This window comes from Symphodus melops (assembly GCF_947650265.1).
Source record: "Symphodus melops genome assembly, chromosome: 13".
Lineage (NCBI taxonomy): Eukaryota > Metazoa > Chordata > Actinopteri > Labriformes > Labridae > Symphodus > Symphodus melops.
The window spans coordinates 22,596,197-22,608,025 of NC_136703.1; the positions used below are offsets into that span (position 1 = coordinate 22,596,197).

The 11,829-nt window shown below is 41.7% G+C and overlaps 1 protein-coding gene across 1 annotated transcript in view; it reads left to right on the forward strand.

The window, feature by feature from the left end:
* The window catches only part of itga5 (integrin, alpha 5 (fibronectin receptor, alpha polypeptide)), a 35,286-nt gene extending 24,580 nt beyond the window's left edge, over positions 1-10,706 (forward strand). Inside the window, exons 20-30 of the mRNA XM_079359022.1 lie at positions 1,017-1,167; positions 1,256-1,348; positions 2,621-2,700; positions 2,822-2,902; positions 2,991-3,096; positions 3,775-3,933; positions 4,530-4,637; positions 7,288-7,401; positions 8,065-8,166; positions 8,296-8,418; positions 8,529-10,706. Coding sequence (XP_079215148.1) covers positions 1,017-1,167; positions 1,256-1,348; positions 2,621-2,700; positions 2,822-2,902; positions 2,991-3,096; positions 3,775-3,933; positions 4,530-4,637; positions 7,288-7,401; positions 8,065-8,166; positions 8,296-8,418; positions 8,529-8,612 — 1,201 coding nt within the window. The 3' untranslated portion in view covers positions 8,613-10,706. The remainder of the gene's footprint in view (positions 1-1,016; positions 1,168-1,255; positions 1,349-2,620; positions 2,701-2,821; positions 2,903-2,990; positions 3,097-3,774; positions 3,934-4,529; positions 4,638-7,287; positions 7,402-8,064; positions 8,167-8,295; positions 8,419-8,528) is intronic.
* The last annotated feature ends 1,123 nt before the right edge of the window (positions 10,707-11,829 follow it).

Here is an 11,829-nt window from a genome sequence, read left to right on the forward strand (position 1 = left end):
GAAGTTCCTTTCTTACATTTTCAATGAATACACGAAACAATAATACAAACGTTTACTCTGAGACGCTAGCTCGGCAGTAGCTAATGGTGGACTGCTGACAGAAACGTTTGTGTTGTCTGCCCTCGTGGCTACAAAAATGTAGCTTCATTTATTGAAGTAAGGACCACTGTTCCTTTAGGGTTTCATTATCAAGTGTCACTCAGTTGACTTTCACCCATTTGGATGAAATGGTTAAATAATCTTTTGTCATACATTTACAGTGTTTAACGTGGAGCACAGTAACAGTGGCCTACAACAACACAACAGTGTTTGAGCTTCCCGACCTCAGCATGACATCAGTATGTGACGGCTTTGGTGTGAATGTAGTTAATGGAGCTTCTTTTTTTGCTCTTCCAAAGCAAATAAACTACATGACAAAAATATCCCTCAGTGGAGCTTAAAGGTTTTGTGGCGTTTTCAGTTTTGAGCCTGTGTTTGGTTTGAGAAGCACTATGCCAGTTTGAATCAGACGATTATTTACGCACATGCTCCCCCCCCTCTACTTTATAAGAGGGGGATGTAATTAAAAGCGTCTGTGTGGTCCTCCATATGGAATTTCTCATTGTTCTTAGTTGCAGAAAGAGTAAGAGGGAGTTAAGGAGGGAGAGAAGGCAAGAAAAGGGGGAGGCGTTAAACACTCCTACGGTCTGTTTTACAGCATGTAAGACTTTATTACCACATCGGAAAAGTTTTTGTTTAATGGGAGGTGGGCCGAGGGAGATAAATCCTTGTGATGTTGTTTTCTGCAGTTGGGCACTTGGGGTAAAATAGAAGCATGAAATGTTATTGGTTTCATTCGAGCAACAAGGATTTAATGCCCGCTCCTCTGTCAGCAAAAACAAACAAAGTCTGTCATTGTTTATCAAATATCACAACACAACTTTAGCCATCTTTATTTGTTTAAGGAACCCTGACACCATTTAACCCCCCTTATTGACCTTATTAGTAAAACATTTTTTTTCTCTTCTGCCCCTTAGGAACAGGAAGGAAGTCTACCTGGGTGATGACAACTCGCTGACCTTGACTTTCAACTACAGGAATGAGGGTGAGGGAGGGGCGTACGAGTCAGAGCTGTATGTAGTGCTCCCTCCTGAAGCTGACTACAGCGGTATCGCCCGAAATAATGAGGTGAGAAATGCAAACTCCCAACAACTTATTTACCATTATTATTGTTTTTTTTGCTGTGGTTTGACCAACCTGGCCTCATTTTTCTCAGAGCCTGACCCAGCTGTCCTGCATTTATGACACGGAAAACCAGACCCGATACCTCAGCTGTGATTTAGGCAACCCCATGAAGCCTGGTACCGACGTAAGAATAATACAGCTTCTAATCCTTTCCCCCCTTAAACTGTAAAAGGACTAATGGTTGAGAAGACACACAACTGAAACCAAAGCGTACTGAAAGTGGTTAAAAAGTTCACACTATCATCATTTCCTGCTCTTTAATGGAAAAAATGACATGTTATCAACAGGTTGAGTGTGAACAGCACAGGAAAAGTCAGAATGTGTCAGGAAATGTTGTGACAGGACGCACAGACTGTGCCCTCAGCTCCCTGCTGGGTAGAGTTCCCCTTTTTAATGATGGAGTCACAAGCTGGCAAGCTGGCACACTGTTAATAGGTCTGTGAAGGAAAATGTTGTCAAGTGTTAACTGGAAGAGAAGAATAGACTATTCAAAGTTCAAACTTTGTGTTCGTGAAGAATCTGCTGCTGTGTTCTTGTGTGAGATTATCAGATTGTAGCATTATTAATGTAAATGTAATGACAGGAAGCTTGTGTCTGCTGGCAAAGCATTCCCAGACCGGCACACCCAACAATATAACATACCTTGTAAATGACGAGATTATGAGGAAAGCCTGAGAGTATTGTACAGGACAAAGTATACTAACCTCATAGAGACCTGCTATAGTTTTAGTTTCGATACATCAAAATATTTTTTCCTTCATATATCTTGTTTTTTCAGAATTAGTTCGATGTGCCGGGTTCATATAGTGTTTATAAACTGACTAATGAATGCCTAAAATCAGATATCTGTGTGCAAAAAGCAACTAAAACTCTGCTCCAAGATTGTTTTCCTAAAAACCAATCACTCCCTCGTCAGAATGTTAATTATGGCAACTGCTGATCAAACCAAAAGCTCTGAAAAGTTAGCTTCCAGCGGCCGTATCATTGCCAGACAACTGCTTATTGGTCTCAAGATGTTTTTTACCCTTTATGTGTGATAAACATTTTGATGTTTTATGAGACGTTCCCATTCTTCAGATTTAGACAGTTCTATTGCCAGAGTTTGCTTCTGCACTTACAAATGTTTTACTAAAACAAGATTCACAACACTATTTTGAATATGCAACTTGGATGCAACTTGAGCTTGAATCTGCCTGAGACAATTAAAATTGTTTTAAAGAAATACAGAGAACCCAGGGCTTGTTTTCCTCTTAGTCTTAAATCACCTCTGCCAGACTTTTCCTTATGAAGATAAATCTGGTTATCCAGAATGAGGTAAATGGAAAATGTTATATTTTGTAATCTACCCTCCCTTATTTAGAGATGATGATGATTAATGTGCTGGATCTCTTTGCAGCTGTGGGCGGGTCTGCGTTTCACGGTGCCACGGCTGAAGGACTCTCACAAAACTGTCCAGTTTGAGCTGCAGATTCGCAGGTACGACTTGATGTGACCATGTAACACAGTCTGTCAGTGCGTTTTGATTCTGCTTCGTTTGCACGAACTTTGATGTCTGGAGTGATTCCAGTGTCCGCTAATCAAATCTTTGTTTCCACAGCAAAAATGAGAATAATTCCCACAGCGAGGTTGTCCCCTACAAGCTGGAGGTGGTTGTTCAGGCTGATGTCATTCTTCAAGGGTGAGTTGAGTGTTAAAACTCCCTCATTTGATCTTTTTGGAATTTCATTAAGCCTGGAGTTCTCACAGCCTCTCTTCTCTCTTTAAAGCGTGTCTCGGCCAGATAAGGTCTTCTTCCCGCCGGCCAACTGGAAAGTGACCAAAAACCAAGAGGTGGAGCAGGATGTCGGTCCTGCAGTGGAACACATCTATGAGGTAATCAGCTGTGTATCTGAACTGGGCAGACTCAGTGCGGCTGAGTGGACCAGAATAGAAAGAATAAAGCAAGTCGAGTTCCCAATGCCGCAGAAGAGAAAAACTTAAGAAAACACACTTCAGATAAGAAAGTGGGATTTATTTTCTGTAAGAATGAACAGTGTTTTACTAAAATGTACTGTAACATAAAACAGAAGTAATAATTCCTTGTGGAACTCAGTTCTGCGCTGCTAGTAAAGCATAGAAAACTTTGTGAAAGGAATGCCAGAACAAACTTAAATATGCTAAACCAGTTCAACAGTGGATAATAAAGAGCGGTTACACTGTGTAGAGTGCCTGAAAGTGAGAGCTTCCAACAGTTGCAATTTGCTTCTTTTTTTTTTTTTTGCTGACAATGTGTTAGATAAGTTCTCAAGGTTTGGTGGTTTGTTCTTGTCTAAAAAAGGGGAACCTGGCAGAAATGTTTGCACAAAGTCTGAGACAGAGGAAGACGTAATGCTGTTTGTAGCGTTGCTGCCACAATACAAAATAAAAGTTTCTTACAGTAGTGTTACAATGCCACATTTGTAGATTAAAGAAAATATGTGGAATATTTCTGTTTCAGCATTGGAAGGAGATGTTACAGCAATCAAGCTGCTCTTATAATTCTCTGACTTCAATTTGATTTCCTTCTTCCAGCTTGTGAACAACGGACCCAGTCGGATCAGCAACACCCACCTTGAACTCCGCTGCCCGCTCAGCGTGCAGGGCCAGACCCTCCTTTACCCCCTGGAGTTCTCCACAGAAGGCCCCATCAACTGCACCGCCGACAACCACATGAACTACCTACACCTCAAAGTAGGTTGTCTCGCACGAAAACACACGCTTCTCGGGTTCATGTGAGGCCAAAAAAAAATCAGACGGCAAACATCCCCCACTGGTTCCCAGTTAGATGTATGATTAACAGTTGTCTCTCTGCTGGTTGGTCCACACCCACCTTCCTCCTCCCAGCTTCTCAGCCCCACCCAGGACACTTGCCCCACCACACCTTTGAAGTTGCAGCTCTTCCCTTTGCTCAGCACAGCATGATGAACCATGTCAGACAGCAACACGCAGCTTTGGGATTTTGTTGACATTTGGTGCATTTGTTTACTTGACATATGTTTTACAGGGCTGTTGGTGGTCATCCATTTTAGCAGTAATCTAATGGGGGTTTTTTTCCCTGGTGAATTGTTAAGTACTGTTTGTTTCCAATAGAATCCATGTGGAGCAGAGTCCACATGCTTCTGATTAATGACGAAAAGCCTCAAGGTCACGCTAACATTTAGCTCTCATATTGACAGAAAGGGTGGTGTGCTCTTCTGCCTGCTGAGGTCACTTTCTCTGTAATCCTAATAGGTTGTGTGTGTGTGTGTGTGTGTGTGTGTGTGTGTTTGTGTTCGCTCCTCTCTTAGCTCCAGCGCACATCCACAGAAGCACCGATCCTCGCACTAAAGGCTCACGAGCATCGAGTCGAGAGGAGAGACGTCAACAGAAATCAGCTTGCTCATTTGACAAACTTGGTAAGTTGCTAAAAAAGTCAATTCAGCTGCCCATTAAAAGTCAATGACTCATTAATCCCAGGAAGCCCAAAAGTTGTCACATATTCTGCCATTTGATTCACTGCACTCTTGTTTTTTTTCACCTGCGTCATTGTGCACGGATCAGTGCAGAAGCAACAGATCAGAAAGCCACGAATTGAACTGTCACATGATGACTTTTCTGGAGATTATTGTTACCCAGATTTTTACTGGGAGCCCAAAAACCCACACAAACCTCCCCCTTTAAAAAAACCCCGACAGACCCCAATATCAGAACTATAATCACTAAGTAGATAAGTTTTCAATCACGACTATATTTCAGAGATAGGACAGTGGTATATATATATATATATATATATATATATATATATATATATATATATATACACACAGCCAGATATCCACCGTATTACATGTGTGAATGAACACCACCAGGCCAAGAGGTAAAGTCTAATGTAATAGTCGACTTTAAAGTGAGGGAATGAGGAGCTTCAGTTAACAGTTTAGAGTTAATGTGTTTATGTTGTTAAAACTCTTAATGTGTCACTTCCAGGGCAGCTCTGGACTTTGTGCTAAGCACGAAAAAAGATGGTAGATGTTGCTCCATCACTTTAATTGAAGTGAAGAGGTCTGGCTCTGGTCTTATATGAGGCTCCTGGGATTGGCTAATTAGGTTATGATGTCGTTAAAAGGGAGGGGTCAGAGGGCACAGGCTTGGTCCCCTTGTGGTGATTAACATTAAAGAGTCTTTAGTAGTGGTGGAGGGAAAGGAGGCTGAGGGGACAGGGGGCAGAGGAGGATTCTTAACAGTGAAGCAATGGTTACTTCACAGACCACTCTGTAATTTTCAGCTCAGGGTGTTGTGAGGCCCACACACACACACACACACACACACACACACACACTGGCCCTATTGATCCACCCAGCTGCAGGTAGCTCCTCGCTCTGCCTCCGTCTGTGGATACCTGCGTCAACCAAAGAGCTCTTTGTCCTTGTGCCTGTCGCTTCTGACTGTGCTCGTTTATCACACATGTCCAACGGCACGTTAGCATAAAGGACCCCATTCTGCTGTTTTCCCCAAGTCTGCACTTTCAGTTTTCTATGCCAGAGAGGACTGAAAAAGTGTCTCTTGATCAAAGAGTTTGGCGATGCATGGCTGAAGCTGTCAAATGAGGTCACAGTGAGAGACTTTTTAAATGACCTGCTGTCATTGAAGAGCTCAGTTTGCATGAAGAACAAAGGACTAGCTTTAATCGCAGTAATCATCAAAAGTCATGTTTTTAATGATATGGAAACTTTTTTTTAAATGTTTTTCCAATACTCTCAGGTTGTCATACTTGATTTTTGTTTTTATGGAGAATGTCATTACTCATTCAATCATCATTGTAAAGATTGTATGTTTAGACAAATAGCTCTACAATGATCAATAATTGGAGAATAGATCATTCCAGGTTGTTCAGTGCAGAAAAAACTTGCAGAGATTATGGATCAAAACCAAGAAGTGTATAAAACGTAGACATAATTTAAGCGATGTCACCTATTGGTTTCTGAAGAGGCGTCATGATGCCGAGTAAAAAAGGTGGCCATATTGGAAATGCTACCTCAACCTAACTTTGGATCAATCTTGTCACAGGCAGCTGAAGTGGGCCTCAAGCCTCCTGGCAAACAGCTAACACGTCCACCTGTCAGTCACATCAGAATTTAGGTCAATGTAATGTAACTGCCTGACAGTTCGCTTCAATATAATCTAAACAGGTGAGTTATAAACAAAACTCCCTGTGCTGTTTTTGCTAACATCACCCAAAACTGCTTCTCAGATGCTGCCTAGCAAGGCCAACATTTAATTTGATCAATCTATGGGAACAGCCTCTGTGCCCCCTGAAGCTCCAGATCATGACCACATAATCCCACCAGGGAGGAAATGTGGGGTCTGAGGCATCTTTGGCACGGGTCCATGTTCGAGTCATTTCCAGAGACCCGGTGCCCGCGGGCATGAAGGAGGTCTACCACAAGGAAGTGGACTGATACGCTCTGAGTCTGTCTGAATACTCTCATTAACTCTAAGACTGAGCCTGAAGGAACGAGGCAGGGTCTCTGCTCTCCTCCTGTGTTTGCCCTTCTCGCTGTAATAAGTAAACTGATGCGATCCCTCAGGAAACCCGCTGAAACCTCTGTGTCTGGTTGGTGGTCTCGCTGCAGACTGTGCAGCTCTGAAGCACAGTCTGTGCATGTTTTACAGTGTAAAAAGTATCAAGCGGCATTATGGGGATCTAATAAAGACTGAGTCTTCTACAGTCAGGAAAACGGGTTGGTTTCAGTGGTTGGGCAATAATATGGAGAGTGGCGCATGCTGCATTTTTACAGTCTCATGACATTCCTTCAATCTAATTTGAAGCAGGCGTGGAATACAGATCATAACATTGGCCTCTTTGTTTTATTCATCCAACATGCAGCATTAACACGGCTGTTATTTACCCTTCAAACATCTTCTCTACCAGAGTTTTTCTTTCTTCTGTTTTTACGTCACCTGAACATTTGTCGTTTCACAACGCAGGATCAACTTTGTGTGGATAATGTTCACATGTATGCAACCAAGTGACTTAAATAACCTCTTGTCTCTCTGTTCCTGTAGTCGTGTTCTAACGCTGAGTGCTGGACGCTGCAGTGCAAAGTGGGTCTGCTGGAGAAAGGGACAACAGCTATCCTCAAAGTGCGATCCCGCGTCTGGGCCGAGACTTTCATCGAGGTTTGTCAGAGATGACTCTCGCCTTGTCACACTCACTACACATACGTTCTTCATTAACATGTCGACAGAGACGAGGCTTAGATGGCTGACAATATAAATGAGTCTTCACCCCAAAATGTCACTGCGTATTTTCTCAGTTCAGGCCTTGGCGAGAAACAAGGGAGCTATTTTTCATTTCGCCTCAAAGAAGAAAACTCAGGGAGTTAAAACCTTAAATGTGGCTGTGGCACAGATACAGAGCTGCAGTAGTCAGTCTCACATATTTGTTGATGTTGAATTGGCCCCAGCATTGATTCTGGCTCAGTTCTTAAAGCTGCCAGATTGAACAGTCTCGCATAACTGTCTCAACAAATGCGACAACAGTTGCTGAGTGAAGCCGACTGCAGATTCTGCGACTTTGCAATTTTTGATTCTGTCATATGTGCCGTGTTTTTAGCTACAGACTGTTTACCCACCCTGCATGCTGGAACACATGGCATATTTGTGAATGCGCTGTAAATTCATGATCCGGTTTCACTGCTGCTCTCCCGATAGGAATGCTGAAGTGAATTTCCTCTAAAGCGCACATGCAGTCTTTGTTGCCACCTAGTGTTGAACTGGTGTACTGCATATATGTGTGTGTCTTATATTTTTTTCTCAAACCGTGTGTTTTTGGCCCCTCAGAGATCCTACAAGCAGTATGTGATGGAGTGTCTGGCCAGATACAGCGTGAAGAAGATGCCGTACGCCATCCTGCCCAAACATTCTCCAAGTGGACACAAAAAGGTACTTTTGATCTTTTATTTTTTGTTGTTGTTTTGTTTTAATTCATTGGTTAATCAGAGGCCCTACTTCAAACATTTTGTTGATTTTAATTGTTGAGTTCATCTCATGAGCTTGTCTTTCTGCTCTCAGGTGGTGACCCCAGTTGTGTGGAACAAGCCTGATATCGAGAACTCGGTTCCTCTGTGGATCATCATATTGGCCATTTTGGCAGGTTTACTGCTCCTGGCTCTGCTAATATATGTCCTATATAAGGTCAGTGCTTATGCATGTAATTATTACGGTATAATTAATAATCTTGACTTTTAACTGATTTGACATTTTCCTATTCCTAATGTCTGCTCGTCTAAAAATTATTCTTGCAGTTCGGCTTCTTCAAAAGGTCTCTACCGTACGGCACGGCCATGGAGAAAGCTCAGCTCAAACCACAGGCTGCCTCCGAGGCCTAGGCGGGCTAACAGAACCACAGTACCTGGCCATATGATTGCAATGGAGAAACTCGATGGATGTAGAGTGGATCAGGATGCAGTTGAACGAAAAGAGAGACCACTGGAACTCCACTGTGCTGCACTAGAAGAGACAAAAATCCAAAGATCTCCAAGCCAAATGAATGTTTCTTTAGTTTTTTATTTATGTTTTTGAGGACAGGTTGGGATTGTTATAAGTAGAACTTTCTCTCAATGCCTCGAGGCTAACATGAGACTGAACGTGTAGGAAGTGACTACAGTCGAGGCGCGGGCTACAATCAAGTATGATTATGTGGTTTCTCATGATGGAGAGTTCTGTGTTAGCCTTGTTTTGGTGCTAGTGATCTGATGCTTTCACATGTAGCATGTGGCAGCCAGGAGCTGTGATTTATGCTGCCTGCTGAGGGTTAAAAGTATCTGTCTGGTGTCTCCTGAACACGTGGTTCTATTGACAGAAGATCAGTAAACAGGTTTCCGTTAAAAATGCAAACCCGGCCCAATGCAGAGGATTATTACCTGCCTAGAGTTTGAGGACACATCCAGTGATAACTCATTTTTTAATATTTAAGTATGACATAATTCAATCCCTTATCTGCTTCTGCTCTTGCCTGATGCATGCTGGGAAAGGCTAGCCCAGCACCCTGCGACCCATGAGCAGGATAACGCGACATAGAAGACGCACGGGTGGATGTCTCTGAACTGTTCATGATACTGATCACTCTCACTCAGGTTGGTGGACAGCGCTGGGTTGTTTTTGCACTCAAAGGAAATCTACTGATATAAATCCAAAGACACCTGAGACTGACTGACTGACCTTCCTTTGAGTTCTTATTTTGACTCCTACTGATGAATGAATTTGTTGGAATATTTCTTTCCTGTTTTGCTCATGTTCAGAGTTACCAGTGTTTGTGTAGTCAACTGGGATGGGACTGGAACCACCACAGACCTGTGGAACCTCACATCAGGCCTCGGAGCAATGTGGTGCCTCTGCAAAACAATGGTGCTCTTTTAGAGAGTATTTTGCTGTTTTGGCTCCTGCTTGATTTAGAAACCATGTGCAAGCAAATGACTTTAAGAGAAAACCACAAGTTTATAAGCCATGTTGTTTATAAGTCTTGATCCAAAGAGGGGACAATCAGCTGTTCTGTAGCCTGTAACAGAAAGTTTTAGTGTCGGAGCAGGTGGGATCAATGCTTCCTTATCAAGTGTGGAGGATCCATTTTGTGCTCACAGTCTGTTACTGTGAACTCAGAAATGTACTCGATTTGTTCTGAGTAATAGAAGACCCATTTTTAGCAAAAAAAAATGGCTGAAATTCCCCTTCCAAAAGGCTACAGGGACTGAACATTGAAATGCTTTGTGTTTTTATGTACATACATTTGATGTGCCTTAAATGTCAATACTTCATGTCTGAGGGTTCGAGGTGAGAGATGTGCGAGTTTGCATGTACCTAAGTGTGACTACATGCATTTGTGTGAATGGTATATTTATGAATGTTTGTTTTCTGTATGACTTGGTTATTATCTGTCCCGTTGCTTAGTCTTGTTTGTCCCCGTCACCTCTGTAGCTTCAGATGATTGAGGTTAAGCCATTCTGTGCGTCTGTTGGCCACGTAAAGAAAGTCAATATTCAAGATTCAGGTTGCAAATACAATAACAAGAACCTCAGTGGAAATAATGGAGAAAAAGCTGCCGTCCAGATGTTAGCGTCCAACAGGATGTTATGTACCTCGAACAAAGGGATAACAACTCGGCACTGGGAACTCAATGTTGTTTGGAAGTGCAATATTTATATCTTTTCTTTTTCTTTTTTTTAACAGTGCTTTCTTTTGTTTCATGTTTTATTTTGTGAAAAAAAAACCCAGAACATTTTGTGTCATTGTCTGTCATAAGCACAATCAAAATCATGTGTGACGTTCTGGCTTTTCACTGTCACGCTTTCACACCAAGTGCGATTCGTTTTTTTTTCTCTCCACTCAAATTGTACTCACCACTGCGGTTTTCAACGTCATAAAAGTAGAATTTTAAACTGTGTCGTGATAAACTAACAACTATATTGACACCTGTTTCGATACCATGGCAACAAAAAAATATAAGTGCTAGAAACCAAGTCATGCAATTTAGACTTTAATTTAATGCATTCACATCTGTCCGACATGTTTTATAAAATAGATGTTTTTTAATGCTTCGGCGCTTTTCATTCATTAACGTTGTGCAGATTGTATTGTTTTAAAAAGCGTGGTATCGAAAAGTTTCAACACTTTTTGACAACCTTACTTCATGGCTGGACCACTTTTCTGATTGTACTGAGCTTTTCCAAACCACTGTCTGATGCAGAACCCCCCCCCCCCCGCCCCAGAAGAGTCCAATATGTGAGTTGAGCGCTGGTATGTTGAAATCATCGGATATTTTTTGTATGCGCTCTGCAGCTGCACCTGTCCAAACACCAACATGATACTAACCATATGTTGAACAGTTGTTTCCCTCATCACACTCTTTTCCCTTCCCTATAAGAAAGTGATTTACTATTCGTGAAAAGATCCACAAAATCCCCATTTGGGTTTTCATTTAAAACCTTTAACATTGCATTTGTTAAGTTTTTCTGTCAGCTGAACATGTCAGCCCATTATTTATAACCACAGGAGATCCATTTTTTTTTCTTCTTCCTCCATGTTACATCAGGAGAAGGCACTGGTTTTTATATTTAATTTCACGTTTAAACACATTTTCACTCTCCAGAGACTTCAATCAAAGAAGTTGTACATATTTATGACAAGGAGAGTATTTTTTTTTAATTCAAAGGAAAAAATGATTTGTTGTGAATTTTCTCACCCCATATTGGGGGGGACATTTTGTCAATGGGGAAGTTGTTGGGGTTTTTTTTTTTTTTTTACCTGTAATTGTTTGTACTTTAAATAAAATATTTCTCTTGTTACAAACTTGCCCCCTTCATTTATCTGCACACATAGAGGTCACAACAGTGGACAGCTTTTTAAAAGCCTCTTCTACTAAACACAACGGTTTTAATGGTACTGTTACACATCAACCACTTGGTTGTTGTTAATGGACTAAGTCACCCCACAAACTGGCCACGTGTCGTAAGTGCACTAGAAACTCCTCAAAATGGATGGCTGCTCAGGAGCAATGAACCTGTTAAAATTTCACAGTATTGATTTTATAAGTGGTGAAAATAAGGATTT